Raw genomic sequence first — 27,968 nt, 5'->3', positions numbered from 1 at the left:
CTGGTGGCTGCTGGGGGCTGAGCCTTCCCAGCAGCAGGACCCTCAGCATGCAAAAACCCCACGCATTTCCTGTCTGGACCAGCAGCTTCCCCCCAGCCCAAGCAGCCAGAGATTATGTTTGGGCATGTTTGGCTGGAGGCAGCCACGCACTGCAGCAGTATTTTCCATTGCTGGTCCCCACTGCAGCACTGGGCCTGGCCAAGACATTTGTATTCAGGTTGGCTCCCTCTGGACAGGGATGGGATGGGGAGGAAAGGTCCCTGCAAGCCTCTTGGGAATGTGAAAGCATCCTAAATTAATATTGCACATTGCAGAAAATCCATCCTGACATAGCTGGGGGCTGGACCCAAATGCTGCCAAATCACCGGAGTTTGATCCACTGTTAATGTTGTTGGGGCTCAGTGGAAGCCGCTGGAAGCTTGCTGTCCAGCACACACACAAATTAACAGGCTCCAGTGCTGTTTTTCGAGCCTCCCCCTCAGGCTGAAAACAAGAACAACAAATTCAACCTGTCCTCCTGTTTGTAATACACAGAGACAACTGGCAAACTGGAAAAGCCTTTCCTTGCAGGGAAGCCGTTCCCATTGTTTTCCCATGAGATTTTTGCTCCTGGTTGCAGGAGCAGCTTCCAGCCCCACACTGCGTTTCACTGTGCATCAGCACCTCATTTCCTTGCCAGCTGCCGGTGCTGCTCAAGCTGAAGTTCACTGGTTTGCTTCCTCTGGATGTGCTGAAGATGTGCTCAGCACCAAAGGGAAGCCCAGCGCCGGCCCAACCACAGCAGTGGCGCAGTGCGCATCCTCCCACAGTACTGCAGTCTCCAGTTGCCACTTGGGGCTCTTAGCTGGAGAAGCACTTACCAAGAGGACACTCACTTAAGTGAGCTCTTTTTCATAAAAGATTCCCAAATACAAGGAAAAAAATACAAAGAAAAAAAAAAGGAAAAAAAAAAAAAGAGAATGAGGCTGTCAAAGCTGGCAGCTTTTTAAAGCAGCACCTGATTGACAGATGAAGGAGTGGGCTTGCTTTTGTGATCTGCAGCAAACGCCAGCAACTGCTGATGCAAGAGTGAGTGATGCTGCAGAGAGGGATTAGAGAAATAAAGTGATGTGAGACAACCAACCAACATGCTTGGCTGATGTGAATACCCCCAGTTACAGTCGGAGGGGCATGTTCCAGGACCAACCTAGCAAATGGCTCTGTAATGATGGCCAGGAAGTTTTGCTGGGATGGGCTTAGGGTCCCCAGGATGAGGGTGGCTCGCTCCCTCAGGTCCCAGTGCTGGGATCAGTGGCTGAGCTACACCCGCAAGCTCTGGCCGTGTGGAGCCAGCACCCCAAGGGAGGCAGCAAAACAGCAGCTGTAGAGACCTACGCATAGTGGGTTGTTGGAAATGGGAAGTGGGGAGAGAAACGGCGTCAGGGTCTGGGTCAGACAGTCCATGGTCAAGTCTGCAGTGGCATCATCAGAAAAAAAGGAAAAAAAAGTGTGATTAATGCAGAAGGCAGTACAGGAACTAAAGAAAACCCCAAAGGTGACTCATGATGTTCAATCCCAACAACACGGAGGAGGAGGAGGTCAGAGGCACAGCACTGGGGACCAGGAGTGGTGTGAGGACAGGCAGAGCGTTTCCTTCTCACCGTCCTTTTACAGCCACAGCATCAGAGCTGTCACCTCTCCTCTCCCAGCCTCACCCACTTGTCCCAAACCCCCATGGTGTGATCACGGGAGAATCCTTTCTTGCAATTTGCTTGCAAAACAGATCCTAAGGGCTGAAGGCAACATTGATATATTAAATTAATGCATATTTCATAACCTTCAAAGTATCCTTCTTCCAAGCCACTGAATGCACTTAAATACAGAAAGGCTGTTGCCATCTGGGATGGGAAATCCTTGGGAGCTTTTCCTCTCCACACAGCTCTCTGCAGGTAGGTCCCAGCAGATGTCAAGGGGAGAAGAAGCTGCTTCAGACATATGCAAATAAATTATTCACAGTAGGCAGAGGTGCATGAGTCAGCCTGTGCTCAGTGCTGGGATGGCCAAGGCAGTGACAGGGGAGCATGCCCAGGCACATTTCCTCTGAGACTGAGTTTTGTCCTCTCCAGGGACGTGGTGAGCAGCACCCTGGTGCTGGGGGGATGCAGAGGGAAGGGGGGAATGACCTGAGGTGGTGGAAGAAATTGGGCTTTCAAACACTGAGAATGGGGTAAGTTGGGAATTGCTGAGCCACAGGCATCTGATCTGCCTAAAGTAATCCTGACCCCAAACTGAAGAACGAAGCTGGCAAAACATTGTGCCAAGAAAGGACCTCTTTGTGGGTGAGATGCTCAAGTCCAACCCATGCTCTTAACTGCTTTAAATGCACTTAGAGACCTACAAGGGGGAATGTTATAAAGGCTGAATACAAAATGTCATTAATATATCAGCATGTGATTGACCTGGAAACATTTACCCAGAGGTGATCATAGGAACCAAGTGATCCAGAGTTTTTCACCCAGCCGTCCCCAGCAGCAGTAGCTGGGAGGCTGGTTTGGAAATCTGATGGTTGAAGGTGCAAGTGCAACAAGGTTTGTCAGAAAATTTAATATTCCTGTTAGAACAACCAAATTAGCTGGAAGAAACAGAAAAGTCCCAGGCAGATGAGCCTCCTTCAGGTCTTTTGGGATGAATTTTGCAATGACAGGTTAGGGCACACTGTGCTACTCTTCAAGGCAGGATAAACTCAAGCTCTACAAAAGCCTAAATTCCTGCCCACAGAAACAACCTGATAATGGGGAAGCTGAGACCACCTCAACTGTTCTTTCGCAATTTCTCCATGACCTAAAAGAAAGCCCCTTGATCAAATCTCCCCATGAAGAGCCCTGCATGCCCCAAAGAGCCCTCTTCCCTCTGCCAGGGGTTGTGACATGGAGAGCGAGGACAAGCTCCTGGGCTTGGGTGTGCGGTCCTGCAAAATGCACTGCATAACACCCCAAAGATCAGCTGGGGCTGTCACCCACCTCCCATGGGGTATGAAACATCCTTTACTCATAAGAATACCCAAAGCAGGTGTGAAATCACCCAGCTCAGAAAAGCAGTGTTTGATATGCACTTAGTATAGGTGTAAGATGCTCAGCTGTAAACGAAGCCATGAATATGCAGGCACTAAAAACCTGCTTCAACAAGATTCAAATCTCCAAGATTTTATCATTATTATTATTATTAATTATTATTATTATCTCTACTAACAAGCTTTTTTCTTTTAAGTATGAAATATGAAGGCTCTTAATGAAACACTCATGCTCCAGCAAAAGTCTAAATGGACCCAGTGTTCAGCTGAATGGCATTTATATCCTGGTGAAGGCTGTTTTCCCATCAGCTCTTTGAAGTGCCCAATTAAGTGATTTCATACTAATAGGATTTTCCCAGGAAAGAAAGACAAGAATGACAAAATGCTGAATGCTTGATTAACTCTGCCCCTAAAAGAACTTGGATCGTGTTAATTGAGTGTTTTCCTGCCATATACAGCTCTTGTTTGCTCCATTTATGAGGGCATTTTGATGAGACACCAGACCCAGCAGAGTGGAAATAGAGTCCCAGCAAGCACAAATGAGGGATGAGACAGTTCCTAAAACAAGGCTTTTGCATACTGGAAATATGCTGGGAGCTAGGCTATGAATTGTTCATTTCATTTAGCCCCTCACCCATTTTCATCCAAGAATGATTTTAGCCTCATTCATAGTCATTAACGTAATTGCTTCATTGACTTTCCATGAGCAGCTTGGAAACTTTTTGTTGGTTTTTTGTTGTTGTTGTTTCGTTTGTTGTTTTGTTTTGTTTTGTTTTTTTTCAACTGGCTGCAAAGGGCCTCATTGTTCATCATTCTGCAAGGGCAGCAGGGAGTACCTGGCTTCAAACCTCGGGCTTGTTTGAGTTGTTATCTGCTTGCTGCTTCCAGAGTCTGAAGTTCCCATTAGATGAAGAGGACTCCAAAGACTGGGGCCACAGCTAACAGCAGAGCCTTGCTCTGCCAAGAGTGCTTATACCCAGATATACCAGGACAGAGCCCAGCTTTTGGCTCTTCAACACTTACCTTTTTGAAAAAATCATTGCAGGGAAAAAGGTCAATCCAGAATGTTCACCGATTCCCAGTCTCAAGCCAGCTTCTCCTTGCACACAAGCACGGCTTTCCGTCAAGGTGGCAGTGGGTGGGAGGATGACCGGGACCACTCCAGCCCTTCGGCATCTCCCGCTGCAGGCCCATGGATGTGGGAAGCTGGTGATCCGTGCAACCTCCTCCCACCAGACAACACGTGTACCACAGAGCTGCTAATGGAGGGTGCGTTTCTGTGCAAAGCGTGGATTTGCTTGAAATCCACCAGGAGCACAATCTGGCCCTTTATAGCCATGCATGAGAAGGATGTTACTATGGAGAGCTGTTGACTAACGCTTGCTCACAATGTGTGCTTTAAAAGCAATCCCTGATTTGGTGGAGCACTCTCCACCCAAACCAGTCAAACAGAACGGCGCCTGTGAGAGAAGTGGCTCCACTCTCGATAGCTCTCGACACCCCAACCTGAGCTTGCCCATGCAGGAACCCCAAGCCACAGCTCTGGAGGATGTGTGTCAGCTTTCTCATCCTCTTCAGTAGTATCTCACCACGTGTCAGCATCTCTCCCCTTGTGTCACACCTTTCAGGAAGCCACCATGGACAGGCAGACAGATGGCTGTCTTGCTGTCTTGCACAGGGACTCAGCTGCACAGTCCTGTATGGAGCAGAGGTTACGGGAGGGGACGGCTGTGCATTTACAGCTTCCAATAAAGCTATCGGCAATGACATGACAACCGCCACCTTGGCGCCAGGGAAAGGCTTGGTTACACTTTCCTTTTTACGTGTCCATCATATACAGCAGCAATACACCCCAGATTGAGCCTCTGATGGCCTTGATACTGAGCATGGGCACACAAAGCTGTGCCTGAGCTTGGCGGTGGGGATGGCAGAGTTCTGCCCATCTCCAGCAAAGGAGGGTTTTCCTGGCGCTGATATAAACCTTTTTCCTTTTTGTTTCAGCCTCCCTCACTAGTTTCTCTGCCTTGTCTGTGAGAATTTATATTGAACCAGGGAAAGGAAATTTGCTGAATCTTGGAGCTGCTGTCAGTAATGCAACAGAGATGTTAAAAACATTCCATACTTACCTGCTAGCAGTGACCCTGTGCCAGAGCCCTTCCTGTCCTGCTGTAATAAACCTGGGCTTTGTAGAAGACCAAAAGATCTATAGACAACCGTAATATTCCTAAAAGACAGCAGGAGGGAGACAAAGAGAGGCTATGAAACAGGAAACATGAAAACCTGACAATGTCCATGCAATTGGTCAAAAAACACCTCACTGGTCCCTATCAAACCGACACGCTGCAGGGGAACTCCTGATACCAAAGCTGGTGAACATTCAACTGTGAGTTGCTGTGCAGGACATGTTAACCAGGCAACTAGAAGAATTAATATTGGCAGGAGCACCAGCATACCACACCTGAACCCTATCTCTTGCTGTGGAAACCTCCTCCCAAAAAGCTTATAATAGTAATGCATGAAAAGACTATCAATTCACCGCTTGCTAGCACCAGGAAGCACTGCGTCCAGCTGGATGGCGTTCTGCAGCAACCTACTGTGCCTTAATGTGACAGCAAATAATGTCAGTATTAGTCAGAAATGAGCGACTGCAAATATTTTAGAGCAAACAAGAACTCCAAATCTGTCTCCAGAAGTGGGGAAAACGCTGGGTGGAGCAGCGGAGCTTCCTCGCAGACACTGCTGTCAACATGCTCACGTAGTTTCCTGAATATTCATGAGCAAAGCAGCCTATGCAAAAGGCCGAGATAATGCTCCTCTCTCACAGCTGGCAGCAGCGATCTTACAGCCGGCTAAAAAGTGACACCCAGGGTGACAGGGTGCCCCACCCTGATACTGCCGCTCCACCCTGATACTGCTGCTCCAGACGCAGGAGCTGCAGCTCTCCAAGGGCCTTTCCCACAAAGGCACACATCGCAGGGCGCTGCACGATGACAGAGCTGCGACAATGGCTGGCAGCTTGGCTGCTTGCGCCGGGCACTGCTATGGCACTGCATCTGCTTCACAACTCAGCAGCACATTGGCGTGTTGACCATGGGCATGCCCAAGGCAGGTGGAGAACAGTCTTAATCTGATTGTACAAGGATTAATCCTAGGATAACACAGGGAAGCTGTGGAGTAACACCACTCAAAGTGGCGGCAGAATGTGGCTGAGGATGGACACTTCCCTTTTTGGATTTACTCCCAAAAAAAAAAAAAAAAAGAAAAACAGCTACAGTCCTACAATCCTACTTTAAGGACCAAGTAGAAACACACCTCTTGAGTCAGTGTGAAGATTTGTTGAACTAATAGCTATGTCAGCTACTAAAACTGTTAAATAATAGATGTATGAATCACTTGGGAACGCAGCGTTCTTGTTGCACAGTCAATTTTATATTTGTCTGGATCTGCTGTTTTAGCCCACATTCGTTTGACCAGCAATAACGGGATATATATAATGGTAGTACCTCAGCAACCCGGAACAGCTTGAGATTTCAGAAATGAAACAGAAAACTGATACAGTAACAGCATTTCTAGGAACTCAGACTGCTTTCTGCAAAGGCCAGCAGGTTGGGATTCTGCTTCAACCTCAGCTATTGTTTTATGAAATAACTTTAATAGTTTTCAAGTGAAAACTGTAGTTTGTCTGTTTTTGGCAGGTTGAGTTGTGAAACTGGAGCTAGCTGCATTGCTGTGACAGGGAAACAGACCCTCTACGGTAGGTCTCTCTCATATGCCAGGTACTCTCCCCATGGGATCTAAGGTCAAACCTGAGCTACTGGAATTGCCCTTTGGCATTGTTTGCATAAGGGGTTGGCACTCCCTTTTTTTTTTCCTTTTTCTATTTAAGTGACACTGTGCTACATCAGCACCAAAGTAGGACATTTCATGATGGTGACTGTGACCCCAGGTTTTGGGACATATTTTGAACATGGGTATGGGAACACTGATTAAGACCAGCAGAAATGGGAGAAAGTTGGTCAAATGTTCAGATGCTTTGTGGAAATTCATGTCACATGATGACAGGACATCGTGACATCCTCTGGTGATGGGACTGTAAGTCAAAGAGTAATATTGGAAATCTGTCTGAAAAGAAATCATATTAATAGCAAAAGAAACAGTGCAGAACTGCTAGGTACTCTTCACTTCCATTGGTGAATTCTGCTGACAGGTCCCCAAAGTGCAGACACTGAGATGAAATGCTTCACCTGCCAGTCAAGGCAATGTGGGCTGCTGTAGGAGGACCCAACAGCACTGCGCATTTTTTCTGATGTTTTCTTTGACTCCAAACGACAAGAAACACAAGAACAGAGAGTACAAACATGCAAGTGATTTCTCTCAGGAATATATTTTAGTTCTTGGTGGGGCTGAAGTACAGAGTAGCACAGCTCTAGAAACACGTTCATTTTGGAGAACTGCAGCAGCTCCCCAAATGTAGCTGCAACAGAGTTTTGCTAACTAGAATCCCTGTTACTATTTTAGAAGGCTGCAATTGCTCACCCAAGCATGAACCTGGCTAGCAGAACGTTATCTGAAGGCTGGCAGAACAGATCCCACTGAAATAAAGTGTGTGTTTAACCTCTCCATTTCCTTAGTGCAAGACATTCTTAAAATTATCTTCTCTGCCATAAGCAAAAAGCAGCATGTACATAAAAAGAAAAAAACATCCCTTTCTTAACAAAACCATTTGTAAACACTACTCTCCATAGGGACAGTGAGAGAAAAGAACAAACCACACATGAACACAGGGTGGTTACATAGTTTAAAATGCCTCCAGATGTGCTTAGATATTGCACTGATGTACATCTGAGGAACTCAGATAATACTAACCTCAGGATGTTTCTGACAGGCAAAAGAGGGAGTTGTAAACCTCTCCCCAAATTAGAAACACAGCTTTACACATTAGCACGAGTACCATGAAACCAACCCTGTAACAGGTCAGAGTAGCAGATTCCCTCATCATCCTGGAGCTTTGGAGTGGCATCGTCTCTTGAGGTTCCAGGTACAAGCCACCCCATTCTACCTAGGAATCACTGGACAGCGTGCTTGTCCTGTTCACACCATGGCAGATTGCTTAAGTGGCTCTTCCTGGTTTTAGTAATCTTTGTGGAGAGGCAAGGGATGTTCCTGGCACTAGAAAGTGAATGGAAATATTTCCTTGTGAATTTATTTTCAAAGCAAACTTTTTAAACACAAGCCACAATGCTCTCTACCTGTAAATAGTGTTCCCAGTCTGGCTACCCTCTTACTGAAGCAAACTGAAAGACTTAAATTCAAGAATGCGTTCTTGAATTAAAAATAAGTGCTAATTATACCCTAGGAGAAGGGCTGTACACAGCTTAGCCTTTATAGGTTTCCCATTTTTCTCTAAAAGCTGCTGATTTTGTTCCCTGTCAAAAAAACACCTAATTAGATAAAAACAGTAGTATGATATCAAACAGTCCTGATCCACCTTCCTCATTCAAATGAGTAAAATATGAAGTCATCAACCTGAGACTGACAACTATTCCCAGTTCTGCAGTCCCTTGCGCATGACAACCACAATCTGCTTCTCCATAGCACACACTATCTCCAGGGCTTCAGATTTTTTACCCTCCTTCCTCATCATCAGCTAAAACTACTGAAGACTACTTGTCCCCTACTGTTCCCTCCCCCAGCTTAACCACAAGAGGAAGCATGATGCCAGCAGAGACTGGCTCCCAGGCAACAAGAGGTGCAACCCTTCCACAAATCAAGCCCTGGTAGAAGCACATATTGAAAAAGGGAACACAGCTGTGTGTGGCACATGATATCGTCTCAGCCCTTGGCTATCTTTCATCTAACACAAACATCCCCAGAGGAGATGGTCTGACAACATTTTACTAACGAACTTGATTCTGAATCAGTAGCTGTCAGTCTGCAGGGCACGAGCGCCACCCAGGCACGAGGCCACCCTGACCTCTGCCGGGGGATCACAACAGTGCATGGCAGCACCCCGCTCCAGCCTGCCTCTTCGAGGTTCAAAGCTCCACTTCAGCTTGGAGCCTGACACTTTCCGTGAGCTCCAGCTGATACACATGCTCCACTTTACCTGGAAGAGAACAGAACAGGCCGTACCACCCATCCCTTCACCCATCCCTTAAAGCGCTGCATCAAGAATTACAGGTCACATTTAAACTTCCACCTTCATCAACAGCAGTTGTTTTCTGCTAGCAGCACTCCCCCACATAGGAATAATCACACCGTAAAATTAGCAGAGCTCATACATCTGTAATTTTTAAGCTTCCTGCCCTCCATGTGTAAAGTGATTTTAGGCCTGTGTATGCCTTCTGCACAACCCACACCTTTCCTGCTTTTCTGTGAACACAAGGTTGCTTATGCTCACATGAGTTTGGGCCAGTGGTTCCATTAAACTCTTAGACAAGAATACTAAGTAGTTGCAGAAAAATAAAAAGGATAGACACCATACACCAGGAGCCAAGCTTGCAACACATCTGGTGCCACTGACAACAAACTGCTTATTGCATATAATCCCCTTTCACCTATGTCCTTTCTAGGCAGCCTGCAAAGCAACACAACTTCCTTCTAGCAGCTTTGAGTCCAAAGCTGCTGCCATCATCTTACCCCCAAGTGGATACAAGCGAAGGAAATTAAACACAGGGTTGGTTGGGTAGGATGGATTTAATCTAAATGCACATGATCAGAACTGATGTAGCTCATCTCTTGGATACAGAAAACAGGAGCTATTAGGCAGTTTGGGAGCTCTCATTACATTTGAGCCATGCTATGGTTTTTACAGAGTAGACTCTTCATGCAAAGCTTGTTAATAGACCAACAGTTTCAAAACTGATATTCGCGTCTCAAGTTATTACCAATCCACATATAGGATGCAAGAAAAAAATGTTATGAACTTTTCAAGCTCCAGTTAGTTTTCTGAGTAAGCATTACAGAACTCACCATTAGGCAAGAAGTCAAGCTGCCATTTTCTAAGCTCACCTAGGCTGGAATTATATGCAAGGGATAGGAAAATAGGCCCCGCCCACCCGAGATGTGAGATGGTATAGAACAAAGTCACAGTTTCAAATTAAATGGAGACAGTGACCTGCACCTTACAACCTGAACAGCATTTTTAACAGCTTACTGTTACAGGTGTGTTACAAGATGTGGTGAATATAGGCTTTCTCCATACTGCAAAGTGCTTTTAACTGGAACCAGGATCCAACTCTAAGAACCAAGTGCATGTTCTGTAGTGCAAAGGTATAGCAGGTACTTGAGTTAAATACTGAACAACAAGTTGTAACCAAAACTTTAATCCCAAGGATCTCACAAAAAGACATTTTACAAGTGACATGAAAATTCTTGTACAGTAAAGAAATGTTTAATTCATAACTTTTACAATGTACCATTACACATTCAACATCCACTCCAGGTGTCAGTTCTGTGGTACATTTGGTCTATTCAGAGATTCTGGAACAGATAGTCACACTATCATCTATTTAAGAAGTACTCTAGTCATATTAAGTACAAAATTAACTGACCCTACAGCTAAAAGTTTATATGTCATATTATAAAGTAGCTCAGTTCCAGATAATGGAAGTTGGAACTAAAGCTCTGGATAAAACTGCAGCTCAGACATTCTCTTTACATGCCACTGGCTCAACATTATTACTTCTGAGAACTGTACTATGAAGCATCTACACCTTGTTCTACACATACACCAATCACAGCCATCATTCTGCAAACATCTTCATTGCATGCTTCCTTCCACAAGCTGAACCCCAGCAAAATACACCGCAAAATGTCAAGACCAGAAACATTCTTCTATCTATGCAGGACTGATTACCATTCAACACAAACAAAAACTTATGTATAAGGGTACATTGTAAAAAGTGATTAATAATACAAATCATATGATCTGCTTAGAACCATATACAGATTCACATCTTTACATTTGCCACCTGTTACAAGATACAATGAACAAAGCTCAACAGCTAAAACATTTTAAAAATGCACCAAGCTTTATGAAGTTTCAAAACAAAACAATGTTCTGTACATACTCCTGTCCTCAGATCTAATGACTTCCTGTACACAGCTCCTCCTTTAAGTCCTATTTCCTCTCATTTGACCTAGAGCGACTGAAGAAAAAAATACATTAGTTACTGAGTGCCAAGGGCAGCATATTTTGTTCCAAACCTCCCAGCCCAATTCAGTACATTACAGATAAGCATTTTAAAATACTGTTCCATTTATTAAAACATAGCATTTAATTCAAGGTAAAAACCCTCAGGCTAACTCACTCCACCACAACTTATCTTAGTATTACTAAGACAGGGAAACTGATCCGTTTTTACTGATCTACCCAAAAAGCCTACTATACAACTCATCCTACCTGCGAGACCTGGAAAAGGAACGAGAAGGCTTGTGATTCCTCTCCCGTGAGAGAGATCTCTCTCTTCTTCTGTCTCTGGAGAGGGACCTGTTGGAGATTACAACGCAAGATGATTGTAGCATCAAAACAAAGCTGAACTAGGTAGTTACACGGCTACCCAAAGACATTCCCTTCAGGAAGTTACAGTTTTCAACTATTCATCCAGGGAAAACCTTTCAAGGGTTATGGTAAGAATAATCGTCTTGTGCCATAAAATACAGATGAAGCTGTTGTTTACAAGTTATTCCTTTGCAGCAGTTTAAGCCTGTTCAGTCAGATGTCAAGTTACACCGCCACAGCATAACTGACATGGTACCAATATGTACTTAAACATCCTTTACCCTAATGCACTATCCCACACTACAGAAAAAAATTGCACAAACTGCGTCATTACCACCTAACACTTTGCAGTACATGACAGCAGAACGCAGTCACTAGCCAGTCTCTTGCTTATCACCTGTACTTGTGGCTCACAGCATCCAGAGAACAATGTTATCAACATGGAAACTTCATAAAAAAACAGAAGGGATGCTGGACAACTGCATAACATAAAAACTTACTACTGCCATTCTTAATAGACTTTAATTGATAACCCTGGAATCTCACATAGCTATGTAATCATATTAACTAGGCAAGCAATGGCAGTACCAAAATTAATTTCTCCCATATATTGAGTGAATGTCTATCTTGAAATCTATTAATTAATACAATCCAAACATTGATCTGTTTCTTTTTAAATCCCTTGGACAAAGTGGTCCAATACTTAGTAATTGATGCTATGCATACCTGCTGCGGCTACGAGAAAAGCTTCTCCTTCGTGGTGATCTAGAACCGTAAAAAGAAATGTGAGGCTTTTTATCAATTCTTTTAGCATTAATAGGGTGAGGCATTTCCCAACTTGTCAAACTCACTGTTGGGCCCTGGGAACGTGCCAAGAATAACTGGCATCCATCATCCAGTAAAAGGCATGGAAAGATTAAGCAGTAAAACAAAGCTCAGTGTGAACAGCACATTTCCAACCACGATTTCACTTTAACTAAGAATGCTTCATAGCAGAGTTGTCCAATGCAACACTTCCATTTCAACTAAATACACTGCCCAGAACACCACACCAAAGTCCCACAAGTGGTTCCAAAAAATAGCACAGACCAAATGTTTTGGAACCCATGCAAGCCAAAAAGGTCCATGACAAGACATAAGAGATACCAAGTGGAAAAAAGTGAAAATGCGCTCAGTGTAAATATTGATAAACGCCATTAAGTGCTACATTAGAACTGCATATTTGTGATTGTCATTTTTAATGCCATAGTGTGTTTAGACTATTTTTTTTTAAAAAGAAACTTAGCTTGGCCCAGTTCATCCCAAAAAGTAATTGTTTTAAGTTCTGAAAACTGTTAGTAAAACCATTTAAAGGTGATAGGATTTTTTTGGCAAGGAAAAGCTAAGTTTGTTAGAGCTTTATTAAAATTTAGTTTGGCATCTCACATGCAAATATACTGGGTTTTACATTATTCACGGTGTAAGAGTTTCCATATCACCCTTAAAAGTTTTCTCAAGCAACATATGTACGTTACCATTCAATTATGCACAGCCAGCCTTTGATTGAGAAAAGTAATTACTTATAAGCCGCTTACTCCTTATTTTAACCAGCAGTAAACTGTATAAGCAGGAAAAACTTACTAGTTTTTGGTTTCAACAAGCTAGAAATGGTGAGGTGAGGCTGCCGGACTGACTGCCAAGAAGAATTTGCTGAAAAGGTTTTGCCAGATGTTGCGTTGTATTTAGTTGGTTGGCGAAGGGGGTGTTGTGGATTTTTCCTGCTTTTTTGTTAGCCGAAGGCTGCTGCTGTAGTTGTTGTGAAGACATTTGGTAAATAAACAGCTGAGCTGATTGGCCGGGAATGTGTGGGCGGTCGAGGTGGCTGCTGCCGATTTGGTTAAGGTTGGAGAGAAGGCTGAGAGAAAACAGCATGCTCGGGAACCAAAGGGCGGTGCAACCTGACGACTGGCCATGCCTGGGTCATGTGAAACGACACCAGCCAAGCTGAATGGGGCGCGCTGGTCACATGACGCTGAAAGGGCTAGTTGGCTGGCTAATGCAGACTCAGAGGGTGGTGAGAAGAGACATGATGGTGACTCTGTAACGGGTTCATTTTTATTAATAGATGGACCAAAAAGCATAAAAAAATGAAAAACAAGCCATCAGTACAACCATCTATTAGCTAACAAATATTCCTAATGTGTTATTTTTCAACAGCAAAAGGGTAAGCTTGAAACTCTGACTTGTGAGGACTTCACTCACCTGCAACAGGTAAATTCAGTCCTGTAAAAACCACGTTGCAGACTTAACCACCAGACAAGCTAGTCTGGGTCCAAGAATGCGTCAGTTACCAGAAATCCTGCTATATTTTAGAGCTGAATTTGCAAACCTCAAGTGACAGAATTGTCACATGATGCTTTAATTTCAAACTGATGCAAAAGTGTAAAGATTCTAGATGTTTAGAGCAACTGTTACTTGATCTATTATTAAACAGCTGCCTACTTCTAAAGTATTTAAACTGTGCAAACAAAGTGGAGAAACATCTGCATGAAAATGCTTAGCTGCTGTATGTCATGTTTTGCCATTATGGAATAAAGGAAAGGAACAACCTAAGTTGAAGTATGGGGAAGAAAGGGAAAGTGTGACTAGAAGATGAGCAGATTTTAGAAGGAATGAGGACAAATCCAGGACAGAGGGCGCTGACTATCAACTTGCATAGTGAACCTAAGGACAAAAGCCAACATTCAACACAACTTATGTTCACCTTGATTTTGTGCCCTCCCCTTTTTTTTTTTTAAAGCATTCGGCATCTCCAAATTGTGATCAGATAGATGAAAGTTATCCATCAACATGCTTTTAAAATGCCTGCTTCTATGATGCTAAGTGGTAACAATGCCAACAGCTCTATGAGTGTACTTTGACCTAGGGTACCTGCGACGAGGAGGAGGACTTCTTCTGCGATAGTCATCTCGAGGACGTCTGCCCCAGGATGGAGGTGGACCACGGTTCCGACTCCGTTTTTCACCATTGGAGAGCTCAACTCTGACACGACACCCACAGAGGGTTCTGGGAAAAGAGGTTGACATTGGTTACCTTTCCAGGGACAGCTCTATCTTAAAAAAAACACACCTAGAAAGTCAGAGGGGAAAAAACAAATAGACAACAAGGGTTAAAAGCACTCTATATACACATTAGCCAAGTATGCAGGATACAAAGTCTACAAAAGTAGCTACGGCATAAGAGACAGAAAGTCTGTCCAACTCTGAAAGCTCACTGTGCTATTAAGGCAGGCAGAGAAGGAACTAGGAAGTGTCTGATCAGTTTTGCCTCTTTACTGGACAACAATCTTGAATTTAACTAATGCAGACCACTAAGTACAAGTCACATCTAACTTAAGAGTTCCTTTCTAAAATGTAAAATTAACTGTCCCAATGCTATTTCTGCACTATCAAATAAAACTACTCTTGCAGCACTCCACAAATAAATACTGCATAACAGATGCGTCAAGCACTTGGTTGCCAGTTGAAGCTTCCCCATTTTAAACTACCGTAAGCCACAATTTCTCTTATTTTCATTAGGCAAACCAAACTCACAAGAAGCACATTTTACCTTCCATCTAGTTCCCTTACTGCATCAGCTGCATCTCGTGGATCTTCAAATTCCACAAAGGCAAAACCAGGAGGATTTCTTGCCACCCATACACTGCGCAGTGGTCCATAGTAGCCAAAAGCTCGCTCTAGCTCGGTTTTGTTGCCATTGTTTCCAAGGTTACCCACATAAACCTTGCAGTCCAGCGGACAAGAGTCACGATGCATTGCTAAGAAAAAAAAAGAAAAAAGAAAAAAGCTCACATATACTTAACAACCAGGAAGCATTTATTCATCTGCAGGAGAAATAACACAGTGAGTTGCTTTTCCTAAAAGTTTCAACAATGACAATCCGATAGGATAGAAACATTAGCCTCTGTGAACGTGATGGGCAAAGGCATGTTTAAAAGCAAGTAAAGAAGGTAGCCTGCATATCATCATCGTGAGTGAAGCTTACTATTTCGGGGATTTCAGTTTAAGTCTACGGTCACCTACTGCGAAAAGAAATGTTTCTCTGAGCCCCCTTCCTCAGCCCCGAGGGCAGGGCCTGCAGGGGGAGCGCTGCGCTGGAGCAGCGCTCCATTGTTCTCCGAGCAGGAGCCGGGGCAAGCTGCATACGCCGGGGCGAGAAGCAGCGCCATTCGCGGCGGAGGCCACGCCGAGAGGCCTCGCCGGACGCCGCTACAGCGTCTCCTCGGCGCCGCGTGTGCGGCGTGGGGAAGCAGCGCTCCGCCGGAGCGGGCGGGACGGCACCACACCACCCCGCGGCGCTTCCCGCCTAGCCACACCGCGCCTCGCCGGCCACAGCCGCGGAGAAAGGGCGGCGAGCGGGCTCTCCGAGGCGATCCGTAGCCTACCCGCCTCCTCCCCGCCCGGCCGCCCTCAGCGCGGCGGTAGCCACCGCCCGCGGCCCAGCTTTACAAAATGGCGGCGGCTCTTTGTTTGCCGCCACCAGGCCCCGCAGCTTCCATCCGCCCCGCCGGAGACGGGACCGCGGGTCCGCTCCCACCCCGCCCTCCGAGGTGAAGGTCCTCACCGATACTAAGAGGGAGGGCGCGCGAAAGGAGCCCGCGCTAAACTCGTAGCCGACTCGACCCTCAACGACACTCCCGCTCCGCTTTTCCTCACTGGACAAAATGGCGGCTGGCAGCCGCCCCGCCCGCCCTTTTATACAGGCAGTCACTTCCGCACGGCGCCGCCCAGAGGCAAATCAGAAGGCGCAGTTACGCTGATTGACAGCTCGCCTTGTCCCACCCTCGCCCAGCACACCTCTTCCCGCTGCCGACCGGGCCCGTACGGCCGCCCGCGGGCTGCTCCTCAGCTCCGGGAGCTCGCAGGCCGGTGGCCGCCCCTCCTGTTGAGGCCTTCCTCTCCTCTCGCCCCCAAATTTCTATTTAGAAACTGACTATCGAGGGAAGACTTATCTTTACCTGAGAAATAAGGAAACGGCAACAGACTCAGGCTATTTTGTTGGCTAAAAGGAAAAAGGTATTTTTCCTGATTGCTCTCTCAGACCCAGGTGGGATTTGCTCAATGTTTAAGTCATGTTTTTTAGCATCTTCCCCTAATCATTAGGGTTTTATGCTTAGAAAAGGTTCAATTCACTAATAGCCCTTTCTCCCCAAGGGAAGAGGCTTTAAATAAATGCATTGGGCAAACCAGTGTTGAGCCATACTTTTTGGTAAACCTTATTCTGTCTACTGAAGCACAAAAGAGAGAAGTGACTTACTTGGCACTCAGCAGAAACTTAGAGGATTTGAACCAAGGAATTCTGGTTACAGAGGGTCTCAGTGGTGTTGATGTGCTTTATCGAATTCATGCATGTAGCTAAGACATACCACATGAGTTTTAACATGAGTTAAAAAATAACTTGCTCCACAGGGGCTTTCCTTGGATAACACACCTCTGATTTTGGGCTATCAGATAATACGAGGAACCCAACCGGAACTGTTTCTGCAATAAAGGCAATAAAGGATTTATTCAAGAATAGGTTCACCTCCTGCAAAGTAAACATGGTATTCAGCACTTGTCTCGGACACACTACCTGTTCTATTCAAGGCACTTATTACATGGGCTTTGGCCCACCACTATGCTTTATAAAATCACAAACCGTAAGAAGCATGTCATCCCAACATAATAACTTTGCCATTTTCAGTTTGCTTTTGGCTTTATAAAGAAATTATGTGACATATCTATGACAAAAGATAGAGGTCAGAACAGAGGCAATCGTATTCTGCCAAAAAAAGAAACCTATTTCCACAGACAGTTTTAGGATGCTTGAACACAGCTGCACGACATTTTAGTTATTCAAAAGCACAAAGTCAGCATTTTCATTGTTCCCAAAAAAGATTAAATCCACTGAATCCTGAATCCGCTCTGTGTCACTATATTAGTGCACATACACACATCTGTGAAAGCAACATTGTCTTCCATGACTTTCTTCCCTACTCCAAGATCATATGTATATGAAAAATCATGTTGCATTGCAATTCTCTTGGTTTTGCAGTAAGAAGGTACGATTCACGTGCAATAGTTGTAGGATACGTGTTAACTTTTACATTCATCAGATCTTCTATAAAAGGAAGGAGAGATCATTGACTTTATCAGTCAATATCAGTATTTAATCAGCTCTACGTTAAACAGTCAGGCCAAGACAGGATCCAAAAGAAGGCACCTAACACCTGCACGATTACTGTGAAACAGTCTTCCATTTTAAAATGTGGCCAGACTAAAATCTAAGACCAGACCAACATGAAGTAAGGTGTTACATCTGAGGTGCTATCATTGTTTCTGAGATTTAAATCTCACATAAGAAAATTAACATATTCTTGCCGTTAGGGTTTGGAAGAAACTTCACCAATGTGAGATAAATGGAAGGGATTTTTAGGAAGACAAACAGTATTTACAGCAGAATACGTCTATCAGCAGTAGGATCTTACAGCTCCTCCTCATGTGAAGCTAGATAACATTAACAAAAATACATATTTACTGGTTTGGTTGTATCTACAGAAAGGTCTTTTGCTAGAAAATGTCATTACATGTACACAACGAGAACTGGCCTGAGGGGATAAGCCTTCACTTCAGCCATAAAGCCTCACACAGTCATGTCTGAGCTAGCTTGTTGTGAAGTTCCTGTGGAATTCAACCCATTTTCATATGCTGCCAATAGATTAATTTTGATAAAGGCTATTTTCTTAAAAAAAAAAATAAAAATAAGTGACTTACACTGGTCTGGTCTATAGATATATTAAAACCAGCTTGCATATTCTTGGGCATATTCTTGCCTCAGCTGCTCTTCTGTTTACAGAGTAAACGTTCCTGTTCCTTATTCCCTCACTTTTGAAACATAAAATTTTACACATTAATACTCCTGTAAAAGCTTTTAGTTGCATGTCAGACCTCTATTAAAGGGAGAGTGAAAAAACAGGCCACAATTTAATTTATACACCATAGACCTAAACTTAGACATACTCATCATCCAGTGCAAAGGCAGAGCATGCCCACTAGACTCAGCAATTGTGAATTAATCGGTGAGAATTGTATTTACTTGATTGACATGTCTCAATTATTTGGAGACTCTTAGGTCAGTCTTCATCCCTGTCTTTCCAGGTGTGAACTTTCTGCCATTGCTGAGATCCCATCTCCTTCTGCATATTTTACATCTGGGGGCAAGATTTTGATTATGACCCCAGAACCTGCCGCGGGGAGCCCTATGACCTTTGCATGTGACAACTGACACACCACTCCCTCCGGGCCAGTACACCATTTGCTGCCACTATAAAGAAATAAGAAACCTTGACCAGCTCTTGGCCCGTTTGGTCCATTAAGAAACACCTTCTTGGTCCTACAGGCATTAATGACTGCGCACCCCCTCTAGCATCGGTCCGTTTGGTCTTGAGACAAGATAGCTGATTCTCAGGTAAACTCAGGGCTCCCTCACTTCTCTGGCAGAGTTAGGGCTGCCCCTAAGCCACAGCCCTTCACTGACATGGGGTCAGCACCTGCCTGCCCAGCTCCTCACCTGGCCCAGCTGAACCAGGACTAGGGCACCAGATGGCGGCATTCCCATCTGTAGGGGCTGGCAGGGGCAGATCCCACCATGGGAGGCAGGCCCCTTGGCACCGGGAGATACCCCTCCTCTTGTTTTGTTTTTGCTTTGTCGAGGTTCCCAGCACTTCTCCAGGTGTGCTGCAACCCTTCTGAGACAGGGCTAAGCTCACAGAGCGCAGCGGGTCTTACAGAAGTGGCACAAGGGACTGGAGGCTTTGCCTCAGCTTCACCTGAATTTGTTGCACGCAGAAAACATTCCATATTGGAGACTTTTTTGGGAGAAGGAAAAAGAATCAGACCCAGGCATGGCTCCAGGGCAGATTTTACAGGACAATATCATTGCCTTCGATATTATGTTCAGATAGAGCTGTGAGTCTCTGGCACTTCTGTAAGTCTGACTTGAAATCAGTAAATGGAAAATTAGATCTGTAAGCCTGACTCACTGCTGCTCAACTCTAATTTTAATCCCCTAGAAGATGGGAGCTCTTTCTGTGATGATGCAGTACGTAGTGGGTTAGGGGCTGAGATTTACAACTGCTCACATAGTCTACCTGCTGACTCTGGAGCCTACCCCCCTGCAAATGCAATTATTTACACCTCTCTGGCTTGCACAAAATTCCCCTTTCCCTCCACCAGAGAAGAAGGGAGGCTTGGATGGAGCCTGCTGTTTCAAGAAACTGGATTTCATCTCCCTTAAATGGTTACCAAGGTGATGCTGCTGCTGGCTCCTTCCTGCCGGGGGCAAAGGAATGGTGACAGCAGTAGTGATGAGGGTGTGGAAGTGCAAAAATCTCTGTGGCCTCTGGGTTTGCTGTGAGGTGTTATTTCCTCTCATCTCTCAACTAAAGAGGCCAGGAAGGGAGAGCAGCCATTCATTAGCAGCTGTTTCACCAGCAGCTCAGGGGAACTATATTTACCATCCAAGTGTGGTCAAACAGTTTCCTCTCAACAGGGTGGTGTCTTTCTTTCCACACACCACAGTGAACAGCTCATACGAATTTTAGTCTGGTAGGCTAAGAGCAGTTGAGGGGGACGGTGGCAAACAAGGTGGATTTTTATATGAGAGAAGCACGAAGTCTTCTTTTGCTGGTGAATAATAGAAAATAGCAAAAGGAAAAGATGCACCAGATTCCTCTGTCCATCTCCCTACAGAGGATCTCTCTTGAGGCAGTACAATTTTGTTTCGTTAAGTTTTAAAATTCCAGGCATGAGGATCCCCCTTGCCCTAACAAAGTTATTTGCATGTTTTCTTTGCTTTTTGTTCCTTCCCCCCATTCTTTCTTCCCCCTCAGCTGGGCCTCCAGGCTTTCTCTTTCCCTTTTCTTTCATGCTGAGCAGCAAGCCATATTCCCTTCCTCCCCCACCTGGCTCCCTGGGGAAAGGACTGGAAAGCAAAACAAAAGAATCGCTCATGAGGAAACCGTAATTTGCACAGCTCTCCTCACTCAGATGCTCCTACTGAAAAAGGTGACAAAACAGCAGAGTGTGAATGTGAAGCAGGCCTTGAGCCCAGGAAAAGCTAGACGGTGGGAGCAAAGGCCTGTGAAGCCAGGACTAAAACCTTTGATGGCTCTGAGGGAGGCCCAAAGTAAACAAATTCCAATCAGATGGCTTTGTTGATTGCTTCCCAGGTAAAAATGGACTCTTCTGCACTAGACTTCTCAGGGCTCTTGGAGAGAATTATCTATACCATCTGGATATTTCACCTAGTAATGCTGCTCTTTGTACAATTTCTCCTTGTGAAATTAGCAATGTTTCCATCATAGTCAGAAATGTTAAGTATGTGTGTGGCTGTGGTATAAGCTGTGCAATCAAGACATCCTATGTTTTCTTTAGAAATACTGCAAACCATGGAAATTAATCCCTGCAAGCATCTGTTCCCTCTGTGTTGTAAGTGCCAATAAGTCCTTGCACTAGGTGATTCTCAAAGATGTGTCATTACTTCAGTACAGTCTGTCCTCATGTACACCTCTTTGGAAAGTTACTTTAACTCCTTGTAAGACGTTGGGTGCAAAGAAACATCCAGTGGAAGCATGTAGCCACGGCAATGCACTTTGGCCATTATAGAATGCTTCAAGTGCCCATTTACTGATCCCATGACAGTTTCTCTGATCTACCTGCAGTCGCTTGGATTAATGCAATATTAGTTCTTCTAGTTGAGACGTCAGTAAATGCATTCAATAAAAGCCCATTATGTAATGGAGACTTGAAAAGTTCAGGGATAAATTAGACCAGATGTTTTGGACATGGCTTTGATCAATGCTTATTATTACTCCTTGAAGATGTAACTAAAGCTTTGGCTTCACGGACAGATAATTCAGTGTAACTGCAAGCTACCCTGGAAACTAAGAAGCAGATAAGAAGCAGACCTCTGCTTCAGCAACATTTAACAAATGTCATTTTTAATTGGTGATACACTCTGTATTCTTTAATGAGTGACACTCTAACAATTCAGACTCGTGTAATCGGGAATGGTTATTTGATTGCTGTGAAATAGTGGGGCTCAAAATATGCTGTCATGAGGAATATTATAAAAAGCAAGTTAATGTCCACAGAAGCTGCAAGAAAGTATGAGGTGGCAAGAGCACTGCTAACAGGGCCTGTCTCTGTTAGACAATGCATTTGCATTCACCTGAGACCGAGTTTAACAGGAAGGTAAGGTTGTGCCTGTGTGAAATGAATGGGTAGCTTACAACAACACTAAGCAAATTATCTTTTCTCTTCAGTCTTTCCAGGGATTCTTTCCTCAGAGATGACAAATGCATTCACTTTGAGAAATAGGGGCTGGTCCTCCTAAACAGACTAGTGGTTCAGCCTAATGGCCTGGTCCATCCACATCCTGAGCATCCAAATTCTATTAAAATTATCTGGTTAGAGATTATAAAGTGAGTATCAAAGTTTACATTTCATTAAGTTGCATGGTTTCAAATCATATCAAAATTTGGCTTTTTGCCTGAGCTACTACTTGCATTTTTATTGTTTAATGAGATGATAAGTCTTCTCCCTATCTCCTCATTTTCTGAGTTTTAAAACAAATGTTTTACTGCACAAACTGTTGATTTAAATGAAATTTGTACTGAGCATTAAAATCTAGTGGGATGTTATTTACAAATTCCTCAGATTTTTTGCTAGTAATTGTCCTGTCATGCTAACTGTATGATGACTTGCATTACAGAATTCATCAGTATTGTTGATTCAGATTCCTCCTGTGCAATATTAGCGTCCTATACATGGGTCCAAGAGGACAGCAAAGGAGGGTCATCTCTTTTGCATACCAGAGATCTTTTTCTTGATCAATAGTGGAACGAGTTTGAATATTGCTTTACCATCACCTTGGGGTACAGTAACACTGTGTTAGAATGAAAAGTTCTCAAGAAACAAAACCAACCAGCCAACCAACAACAACAATAAAAACAAACAAAATCAGGAGAGCCAGCAAAAGTGTAAGATACTTTCCACAAGCTTGTGATCTTTTCCTTAGTCACAGCTGAACATTTTAGAATCCAAGATTTATTATCGTTGGAAACAGGGAGCTGTCTCATTTCACTGACATGAGAGGAAAAGTCTTAGTCACAAAGTGCTGTAGTGATCATTTCTATTGTTTCTGTGGTTTCTGGGCAGGTATAAAAGAAGATGAAAGGCACTTGCTGTAATAGCAACTGGAACATCACAAGAAGACTGGCAAGTAGACACATCTGTGCAGATCAGGACTTCACCACAATCTCTACAAGATCAACAGTAAGTAGATGATGTTACCTTTTTAAGTTGAAGATGCGTTTTAGTTATTACATAGTTTACTGTTCATCACAATGTTTTACCATAGTTTAACCACTGTGTGTGAGCAGGAGTTCTACATTTACATAGACTAAAATATCATACAGCATGTAAGCGTGTATGTATCTGTTTGTGTATGTAAGTGTATATATCTGTATTTAATACATATTTTAATTAGACCTAGTATGCATTTTTCTTTAATGTCTAGTTTAAGTTGATATTGTCCAAGGAAATTACACAGAAAGGAGTGGAGTAGACTTACAAAGAACAAGCTTAATTTTTCCAACCAAATGTATGACATAATTGGCTTTTTTATCCAGTTATTGATATTTTAATATCCAAATTTGTATAAAGAAAATTCATTTGGGAAGATGCTGATGGAGTTTTTTATTAACACAAACTGCTTCTATAAAAAAAAATGTATTTCTTCAAAAAATTAGTAGCCTTATTATATGGGAAGATATCTGTACTATTCTTACATAACATTTATATGCTGCAATTTTTGTTTTATTGTCCATCTAGGTTTTGATACAGAAATTAATACAGTATATGCTATTAAATAACTAAAGGGACAAGCTGAAGCCAATCCTAAAAGCAGGGTACAGTCCTTAGTGTAAAGGGTGTCAAAATTTTAGTGATAGACCTGATGCTAAAGGAGCAGCAGGGTTGAAAAGATGGGTAAATACAGGCATACCAACAGCAGAGGCAGATATATAATTTAATACAGTTTTAATTTAGATGAGAATAATCTTTCTACATTTTGCAGTTGTGCCTCCTGAGCTAGAAATCCATTTCTTTATGGAAAAAAAAATAAAAAATCAAGTTTCAGTCTATTATGATCCTCATGCCCAATGGCTGATTTGTATGTCAGTAACGGCACTTGTATACTTGCATTGCTCATGGAAAAGGTTGCATTATTAAATGTCCGAATCCCCAGGACTGCTTTTAACTTGATCAGCATGGTCCAGTCTCTAATTCTTTTTGTTTTATGACAAATTTCTTATGCAGCAATCCTGATCTTTTTGTTACTTTTCTGCTAAGTTTTATCATGAAGATCTCCTGCCAGTTCCAAATGAAATAATCTCTTATGCCTGCAAATGGGGAAAGGATATTTAGGATTCTCAGCAAAGAAATGTAGAAATTTACCAGGAAATCTGTTCGTTGTTTACTGGTATATGTTACAAGTCCACCTGTGATGTTCTGGGCGGTCCTGGGATGATGTAACATAGTATATTGCTCCACTTTTACTAGTGCTTAAAGGCTGAAATTCATGTTGCCAGGTGAACGAATGACAAGAGAAAGAAAGATTTTTGGTCATACTATCAACTTCTTGTCCTGTTGATCAGATTTGAAGAAGAGAGAAAATGTTCCTGCCCCAGAGATCTCTGCAGATGGTTACATTTTTGGCAATTATTTTTTTTGCCTGTTTTGCGACATCTCAAGACACTGAAAAGTAAGCAATATCATCCTTTTACTTAGTATCATTAGCAGACTGCTTGCCTTTGATTTAACAGGTTGTATTCTTCACTGCTGTCATTTACTCCAGGCATAGCGGAAGAACAGTTCTATGCATTTGATACTGCAACATTTTACTACCTTTTATACAGTACAGATTTATAACAATTACATTTTTAGATTCATCAGTTATACCATGTTAAGTACATTTCTGGTGATGTTTTTAAACATGGTGCAACAAACCATGCAAGGATGTTCAAGGCAAGCCATGGAAATGGCACATACTAAAATCTCCTAATTAGGTCCCCACTCAGATCCAAATCTACAGTGGAAGCCTATAGCTGCAGCGAGCTCCATCTAAACAGTCTGAAATCCAGAAATATTTGCACCCTAGAATTAGCCTGCCTTCCCTGGCTCAAAAATTTTGGTATGTCTTAAGAAAATAAGGATTTGTTTTAATTTCATGGACACCACTGATTTCAATTAAATTGCTCCTGACTTATAGCTCTAAAGGAAAGAGACAAATTCAACAATCCTAGAACATTACAGCTATGAAAAGGGAAGTTTATTCTGGTATTTAGACCTCTGAAAAGAACTCAAATCTGGGAAAGATCAAGGAGCCCTCTAAGCCTGCTAAGGTCATTTTGTCACTGTCTCCTCAGTTTCGAGATATATATATATGTATATATTGTATATATATATATATATTGTGTATATATATAATATATATTATGTGTGTATATATGTATATAATATATATTGTATATATGTATATATTAAAGGCGATTCAAAGTATACCTTTTGGGAATGGCTGTATGCACATCGTTTCAGCTTCCCATCTTCAGGAACTACCTGGCTGCCTTGCAGGCTGTCCGAGCCAGCCCCTGGAGGTGTGCTCACTCTGCGGGCTTTGCATGGGTCAGGCTGGCTCTGGGCACCAGCACGACCAGTCTAGCAGTGAATGTGGCCTTAAGGCTGTCCTCCATATCCTGTGTAGGCACCACCAGTGCTCCTTCCTCAGCTTAGGGAAGAATCTAAGATTGATGGATGCAAAGCTGTGACTTTGAAATAGAAGCTTAGACCCAGCTGTGCTTGTTTGCTAACTGAACTTTTCCTTTCTTTGCAGTAAAAGAGCAGTGACCGAGCATCAGCTCATGCATGACAAAGGGAGGGCATTTCAAGGGCTGAAGCGCCTGATGTGGCTCCACAATGCTCTAGGTAGTGTGCACACAGCCAGCAGCAGGGATATTTCACTTTCAGATGCCATGTGGGATTCACAGAAGAGCCAAGATACTTCAGATCTCTACGACAGCATCGGCAGAGATGAGGCTTCAAGCCTGATGAAGCAACTGCTTGAACTGATAGCAAATGAGCAAGGCTTCCCCCTGTTGAAGAAGATGGATTTGCTGCAGTATCTGAAGACCCCAAAGGGTAATTGGAACCCACAAGACATTTTTGACCTCCTTCAAATCAAAGAGCTGGTCAGAAAGGGAAATCCTATTATCCAGCCACAGAACTTTTCCCACTAGCCTCAGTCCAACTCAGTCTATCGCTTTAGACATGTGATATTGTAAGGAAAAACTCTAGTGCAAATGTGAACTGCAAAAGAAAAATGTTGCCCGTTTGTTCCATTAATTATTCCTAAGTGTTGAACAGAGAGCCTTTTAAGGAACTGGGTTCCCTCCCTAGCAGGCAGTTTGAGTACTGTGATTGTGAGATGCGGTGATTTTTAACAGGCCAGAAATCTTCCTTTCTATACCAGGGTCCTGTCCGTCTGTTACCAGTATGTTAGGGCTGTGGCAGCTCTTTGTAGACCCAAAGCTACAGCCCAGGCATAGCAGGAAGTCTGATTCATTAATCTGCATGTTCACAGGCTCATTTGCAGTTCACTGTTTTGACTTCTAAGAAAGCAGTTATCTCCTAGTAAGATTGTCTTCTATTTCACACCTGCCTGAAGTTCTGCCCCTGCTCTGCAGTAGTAAGACTCTCCTCACACTTTAGGTCTAAATGTTTATTTTTTTCCTGCTTCTCCATTGTTTAGAGTGTTCTAAGAATTCTCTTATCTTTCATGTTTTCCTTCAGGGGGGCAAACTTTTGCCAGGCCACAGAGGCAGCTCATCCCACCATTCCCAGCCTAAGCACTAGACATTCACCTTCTTCTGCTGGTGAAAGAGATGAGAATCAGCTTCCAGATTCCATATTTGAGCCTTTAATTTGAAGACTTTCTACCTTTTCCCTGTCGTTGTGAAAACCCCTCTAAGAGCTCCCACAGCGTATTACATTTTCTGGGCAGAAAAACAACTTTTTGATGCGACCTGCATTACCTGAAGGAGAAACAGATAGCACATGATTCTATTTTGCTATTCACCTTTAATGTCAAAGTGACCAGCTCTGCCTAAGCAAAGCAAGGACCAGTTTAACCGCAAAATCAGTCTTTCAGAAATGAAATCTGTCAATTGTGTTACAAATATACCTGCATTTCCATTACATAGGGACTATACACACCATTTTAAATCTTGAAATTCCTCTGCTGCTGATGGACTTCAACTGCACGTGCAGAGGGTATTTCTCAGTGATAGATTCGAACCCCAAGAACTCCTTGATGTTGTCAATAATAAAAACCTTTTCACCCTCTGCTTTTTTTTTTTTTTGGTAGAAATGTAAATAAAATGAAATAATCTTTTGTTAATCTCCACACATTTGGGATGAATACGGAATCACCTTTCTTTCATTGTGCTGTTTCACAGAGCTGTCCCCATTAGATTCCCCAAGGCCAATCAAACCATTACTAAAATGGGTAATTTCAGATGTTAATGATAAAGCAAGGGTTGGGAGCAGAAGCAGGCTCAGAGAAAAACAGACTGTACTGCCCAAATAACAGTTTTGTTGAGCTGGGCCGTGGCAGCCCTTTTTCCCCTGAACAAATCTCCAGACTGTTGGAGACTTCAGTCAGGCAATGACACCGAGACGACTTGACTTTGAAAAGCTCATAACTTCTGGGAAAAGGCCCTGTCCTGCCTGCCATACTCTGCAGGTCAGTCGACCTGCCCTCACGGATGTGCTTCCCTCAGCCCCCACGGCCACTTTCTGCGCCTGAGCTACAGGACGCCGAGGCCCTGGGATGCCAGCACCTATACCTGGTTATGCCTCACCGCTGCGGTCACCACATGGTGACGGAACGTATGGCACCCCTGGGGGGCAAGGACACAGCAACCTTCCCTCCACCGCAGAGAAGCTGCAGGTTACGGTGCCTTTTGGCAGAGGCGGGAGGACGGGGCCTCCCGTGCCTGCATGAGCACTGCAGGCAGGCCACCACCTTATGGCTTGAAGCAGCCTTTCCTCTAGGCGGGCTCAAAGAACGACTTGAACCAGAATACGCGGATTTTATCGCCGCCCGGAGCTGGTAAAAGACAGCCCCCGGCCACGGCCCCGCCGGCGCCGCTCAGGCGACAGCACCTCCCCGCCCCCACAGCGCAACGCGCAAGCGCCGGGGAGCTCCGCCCCCCCCCCCCCCCCCCCCCCCGAAACCGCCGCGCGCCTGCGTCGTGGGCGGGGAGCGTGGGGCTGGCGG

At 43.9% G+C, this 27,968-nt stretch overlaps 2 protein-coding genes across 2 annotated transcripts; one reads left to right on the top strand and one right to left on the bottom strand.

Annotated features, from left to right (window-relative positions):
- Window positions 1-10,358: 10,358 nt before the first annotated feature.
- SRSF3 (serine and arginine rich splicing factor 3) lies at window positions 10,359-16,296 on the bottom strand. Its single transcript, XM_080569626.1, has 6 exons — window positions 16,155-16,296; window positions 15,141-15,348; window positions 14,463-14,597; window positions 12,279-12,317; window positions 11,454-11,540; window positions 10,359-11,199 (listed from the first exon to the last, which is right to left on the bottom strand). Exons 2-6 carry the CDS (start codon window positions 15,344-15,346, stop codon window positions 11,172-11,174), a joined length of 495 nt encoding a protein of 164 aa, XP_080425752.1. The 5' UTR covers window positions 15,347-15,348; window positions 16,155-16,296; the 3' UTR covers window positions 10,359-11,171.
- A 159-nt stretch (window positions 16,297-16,455) lies between these two features.
- LOC308183476 (parathyroid hormone 4-like) lies at window positions 16,456-27,856 on the top strand. The gene is made up of 4 exons (XM_080569627.1): window positions 16,456-22,053; window positions 22,790-22,906; window positions 24,223-24,395; window positions 25,524-27,856. Exons 3-4 carry the CDS (start codon window positions 24,307-24,309, stop codon window positions 25,924-25,926), a joined length of 492 nt encoding a protein of 163 aa, XP_080425753.1. The 5' UTR covers window positions 16,456-22,053; window positions 22,790-22,906; window positions 24,223-24,306; the 3' UTR covers window positions 25,927-27,856.
- The last annotated feature ends 112 nt before the right edge of the window (window positions 27,857-27,968 follow it).

The sequence above is a fragment of the Anser brachyrhynchus genome (assembly GCF_964034855.1).
Source record: "Anser brachyrhynchus genome assembly, chromosome: 27".
Classification (NCBI taxonomy): Eukaryota; Metazoa; Chordata; class Aves; order Anseriformes; family Anatidae; genus Anser; species Anser brachyrhynchus.
The sequence above is the reverse complement of the archived record's forward strand: the minus strand, read 5'-3'. Positions and strand labels throughout refer to the sequence as shown.